This window comes from Macrobrachium nipponense, chromosome 4 (genome assembly GCF_015104395.2).
Source record: "Macrobrachium nipponense isolate FS-2020 chromosome 4, ASM1510439v2, whole genome shotgun sequence".
Classification (NCBI taxonomy): domain Eukaryota; kingdom Metazoa; phylum Arthropoda; class Malacostraca; order Decapoda; family Palaemonidae; genus Macrobrachium; species Macrobrachium nipponense.
The window spans coordinates 72564291-72569856 of NC_061100.1; the positions used below are offsets into that span (position 1 = coordinate 72564291).

The following is a 5566-nucleotide window of genomic DNA, read 5'->3' on the forward strand; positions in this document are numbered from 1 at the left end:
TTCTTATTTTCAGGTAACCTCAACGTCATCTCGAGTATCAATATCATGCAATGCATTTTGGTTGAAAGGCTGCAAAAAGTCGTCTGTGGACGTTGAAGGTGGAAAAGTAAGGCGACGGTAAGAGAAAGATATTTTTAAGAAAAGGACATTTTTAATATAATTTATAACTTTAACGTATACTGATGCAACAACTACTCTATTGCCATTGACCATCATCGTAACTTTTGTTATTGAGGTAAAAAGCATAGCTCATCAGTGGAGAGATTAAATATGTGGTTATTTTGCACGACAGCTCTATACCTAATTTGGTAGTGCAATAAGTACTTAACAAGCGGAGAGATGAATACTCTTGAGACAATCGATGACTCCATCTTAGTAAAGATAAATGCTATGATGATGTAGATGATAACCATTACTTGATGAAGAGAATCAATTACTTGTTAGTGAAGGCAACAAATACATTCCTGTTGAAGGAATAAGTAATCTTGACGAAAAATGCAAATGCAATACTGGTAGTAGTGACGGATGTATAATTTTTATAGAAGACAGCAGTGCTTGTGAGATCTCAAAACATTTTTGAGCGAAGAGGACAAAACCACATCCTACGAAGGTTAATATATGTTCTTTAACAAATTAGAGTCAGTTGCTCTGTTGAGAAAATTACTGCACATTATTCTATTAGGAAATGAATTGTAATGGCAGGTAATGTAGATGTTCCTGCTGAGAGTGGTAAAATAAGTAATTAATTTTCTTTTTGTAATGGTGCATGATCGTAGAAGACAGAGAAGACTAATAACAAACAGCGACCTGTATAAAGATGGGAAAAGCTGAAGATAAAGTATAGGTATGAGTGGAGTTACTGAAGAAGGTTTGACTGAAGACAGCTAGTGCATGGTGTTATGTAATTTCGTGGAAATTTCATATAGATTTTTGCCAATGTGGTTTTTTTTTTTAATGATTATGACCCATTATCTACAAAAATCATGTTTGGCATTTTTTGGGATGGCATCTTGGAATAATGGCAGCCATCTTGAATTTTCGGCATAAAATATGGATATTTTGCCCATCTGTGCAAATTCTAAGCCCTTTATACAAGATATTTTGTTTAATTATTAACACAAATGATGACTAAGATGTTCGTATCATGAAATAAAGTCATGGTATTCAATATTTTGAAAGACAGGACATATACAGACCTCTAAATCCAAGATGGTAGCTAATTTTACGAGAATTTGTTCATTTGCTGGAGCACCTTAGTTACAGCGTTGGTTGCACTTAACAAACTCAACTAGATGGTCGTAGGAAACAATTGTCCACAACCTGTATATGTATGGTTTGATATGGAACTTTACAAACATGCCTCTAAGCTGGCTTACCTACAGCCAGACACCTATACTGGCAAGTGGATCCTTTCTCCAGGTCAATTCCATATTGAATTATGTGCCTTGAGTTGTCTTGGGAAAACAGTCAAAGGAAGTGGCCTTGATGTGTTGTGGGGTATGTGTGTTTGTTTTTTTGCATATATATATAATAGACTATGTGATGCACATTCCTGAATATATTGCCCGTATGTACAGCCTAAAGGATACTCGCCCTGACATCTGGGAAGATTTTGTGAATGGCAGCTTTGTGGTCAAAAGAGTGGAGTGAATTTCACAAACATTGGAGTTGACCAGGCCCAAGAGCATGTTTACAAAACACACAAATCAGATGAAGGAATTGACAGGATCACCACCAGTCCATAAACCATGCTCAAGTATTGCCTGAGTACAACTGAGCTTTCATGTTTGTCCAAGGAGACTGAAGAAATGCTTGGTTTGACATCTGATGTTCCAATTCGGCACCATGATCTGTAACAGACAAAACTTCAGCAGCAGGGGAAACAAGTACACTGCCTGAAGGAAGTTCTTTGCAAATCAAATCCTTTTAAGGTAGGAGAAACAAGTAATGGCACAAAATATAAATTTGCACACATCACCAAAAAATCATCATCAAGGAAGATGTGCAGGAAAATATTCTTGGCACGGTGGAATGTGGTTCATCTGCATATCAGAAGTTTTTGGACGAACGAATTTGTGGTGATTAGAACTTCAGGGCAAAGATGACGAAAGTGAAAATCTAGGCTGGAACGACAACAACAAATCCACTCGCACAAAGATTGGAGGAGATCAACCTATTTTGAAAGCTTCAAACTTGTTCATGTCAAGGCTTCTGATCCTGACCTGATCCAGAGATGTTGACTTGAAGGAAGCTGTCAGCACATACAAGTTTTCCTAATCAATCACATGGTGATGACACTAGATGGCTTGTTGCATCCATGCAATGACAAATTACCATCTGAAGAACCACGGATCAGCTGAAAATGGCTAAGCAGATGCACGTTTACCGGATGACTTACCACTTGATAGAGCTTCTGTCATCATCGATGCTATGGCAGTAGTTAATGAGATAGTAGTTTTCAAGGATAAAATATCATGGCAGAGCATTTCGTCATTGCCATCAACTCCAAAAGCCGCCCTTACTCGAAGTACTACTTGGTGTTTGACCAATACTGCCAGTCATCATTGAAAGAGTTAGCAAGACAGCGTTGGAGTGGAGCCAACCTTTCCAGGGGGCCAGAATACAAAGTTGACAGAAACATGCGTATTACAGATCTCAACAAGCTCCTCAGCAGTACCAAGATGAAGGAGCATCTGACAGTATTCCTGTCCCAATAGATTGTTGTCAACTGCACAGCACATGCACCAATATCACTTGTCAAGGTGTCCAGCCCAACACATCTACCAGTTGTCATGCTGCCAAGCTTGATGAGGCGGATGCATTGTTGATATACTACGCCAGTGAAGCATGCAAACTTGTACTTACTGTTTGCATCTACTCCCAGGACTCTTAGGGGAGGATGCAGCTATGATAATGGGCACTGGAACCAATCGATGTGTACTGCCTTTGTTGCCTATCCAAAATGCACCTGGTAAGGAAAGTGCTCAAGCCTTAATGGGATTTCATGCCATAAGCGGGTGTGACACAACTGGAAGGATATTCGGCAAGAGCAAAACTTTATGGTGGAAGGCAAGAGCAAAGCTTTATGGGCTGTGGTGATGACATTGTTGGTGCACTTGCTCGTCTGGAACAGGAGAGTGAACCATCCTGTGAAGTGCAGGGTCACTGTGAAGCCTTCATCTGCAAGTTACTCTGTCCAAAGAATGCAGGTATTGGTCAAGCTGCAGTACTCAGATGGTTTCATTTTCGTGGACTCAACACCAAACAAGGATTCAAGAGGCTACCCCCAACACAAGGATCATTGCATGAGCACAATCGATGGGTACATTACCAGTGCTTAATCTGGAGGCAGGCCTTAATTCCACAACCAACCATTCAGCACCAACTGAATTTGGATGGTCCATCAGTGACACTTCGGAACATTTTGTTCCCAAGTTAAGCAGAATAACTTTGTCTCCAGATTCCATCTTACAGTTGGATCGGTGTAAATGCACAAAGAGTCAATGTAGTGGACAATGTTCCTGGTGCAAAAACTAAATGCCCTGCACAAAGTTATGCAAGTGTGATCCAGATGAATTTAAAAACTTGGCCGATGTGGGTGAAGCTAATCTGGATGTAAAAGCTTGGCTGATGTGGGCGAAGCTAATCTGGATTTAAAAACTTAGCTGATGTGGATGAAGCTAGTGATGAATCTGACACTTAATGAGTATCAGCCTTGACATGAACCCGTCTCAGGAGCATAACATATTACTGTTCTTTTGTTTAAACAATCAAAGTGTCACATTTTTTGCTAAAGAGGTTAACTGTCATACTATCATTTGATAAAAAAAACCCAAAAAATGTCTAAATCTGATGGCAAGTAAAAGTATTATATAAGCGTATTTTACAATCATTGCATCTCACAGAATTTGACTTATGATAAAATAATAAAAGATACTGGTTACTCGTTGCATTGATATGCACAAATATAGGATACATCACACTTCACATTTTGCGGCAAATAAATGTCCAGTTTGGCGATACCATGCGATCTTCTTTAATAGGCTAAAAAAATGTCAAGATGACCTCAGAAAAAAATGCCAAACACATTTTTCATGCTCCTAATACTCTAGGATAACAAAAACAACCACATTAGAAAAAAACTATATGAATTTTCCACGACAGCCAAAAATGTGACATAGCAGCATGCACTAAGCGCTCTCTAGTAAAGGCATGGGAATCTTTGCTCGTCAGGTTGAATTTGCCTAATATGAGGGATATGAGTTTATCAGTTAGTGATATAGTACAATTAGATGCTTGCTGTAATAGAATGATTCACTGGTGCTATAAAAATCCGATTAACTTAAAAAAAAAAAGACATTTAAGTGGTGAGTATTTGTGACCATATGGGTCACTGACAGCGCCATAACCCGTAAAGAAACCTGGGTACCTAGTGGGATACTAATTAAATCACTGGCTAAGAATAAGCCCGAAAGACTGTTGAAATGAAAATATTACCTAGACTTACTTGGGAGGAAACATCGACTGACGATAGAACTTATGAAACTGTGACAACACAGGTTTCAGTCCAGGCCCTGGCAATAGGACCCGTAGGAATTTTTGGAGGGACTGAGTTTCTCTTCAAATCAAGTTAGGGCACACTTAAAAAAAGGAAAAAATCTTGGGTAGACATCTGGCAAACCTGCCATATGCTTTCTAGGCTTTATTTTGTTCCTAAAGATTATGCATAGGTTCTAGCGCAGAATTTCCACGCATCATTTTGTTATTTTAATCCAGGTACACCCTTTTCTATTGAATTTTAGATTTCTTACAATGTGTCTTTTAAAATGTGATAATTTTATAGCAAAAAATTTTTAAAAATAGAAACTACTTTTACTTGGTCGGGCATTCATGCTATTATATCTAAGGTAAATGTTCTGATGAAGCAAGTAGGTTTTCTTCCAATATTGCCTTACCCAGTCACAGCATATGATAGTGTTTATTTGGGTATGAAGAACTTTCAAGGCCTCCTTTTACATGTTGACCAACAAGACTTACGATAGCAGCAGAAATTCAGCTGAAAATAAATGAATTCTCTGACCTTGTACTGTTGCTGCGATCCTTCCATATGACTAAAATACTACTTGCATGCATTGGGAAATATCTAATTGGCAGTGGGTTAGAAAATGTCCTTATTGAAAACCATGAGTTTGGTGTGAAGGTAACAGAGAGTGTTTTGAAAGGCAGTAACTATGTGAGGTCTGTAAAGGGAATGTTCATGACTGCAGAAGTGATAGAAATTCTTAAATGGAAAGCTTTTTTGAGTACTCATGGGGATGAAGCAGACGTTGCTGCAATGGTTGGTGATGTAATCGGTGTTATGAAAAACGCAAACACAGAAGATGCTCAATGCAAATTCCAACAATTGATAATGGCATAAGAAGAAACTTCGAAATTATTACATATTTTCACAGAGGAACGGGTTCAAACTTCAGATCAGTGTAAATATCTTGAGGGATTCTTGTACCTGATAAGTCTTTTGAAAAAGCTAATTCGATCAGACTTTGAAGAATGTCTTTCCACTATT

The 5566-nt window shown here is 38.4% G+C and overlaps 1 protein-coding gene across 1 annotated transcript in view; it reads left to right on the forward strand.

Annotated features, from left to right (window-relative positions):
* LOC135210948 (transmembrane protease serine 9-like) overlaps positions 1 to 5566 on the forward strand; it is a 95958-nt gene that overhangs the window by 28868 nt on the left and 61524 nt on the right. The window contains exon 5 of the mRNA XM_064243927.1: positions 14 to 117. Coding sequence (XP_064099997.1) covers positions 14 to 117 — 104 coding nt within the window. The remainder of the gene's footprint in view (positions 1 to 13; positions 118 to 5566) is intronic.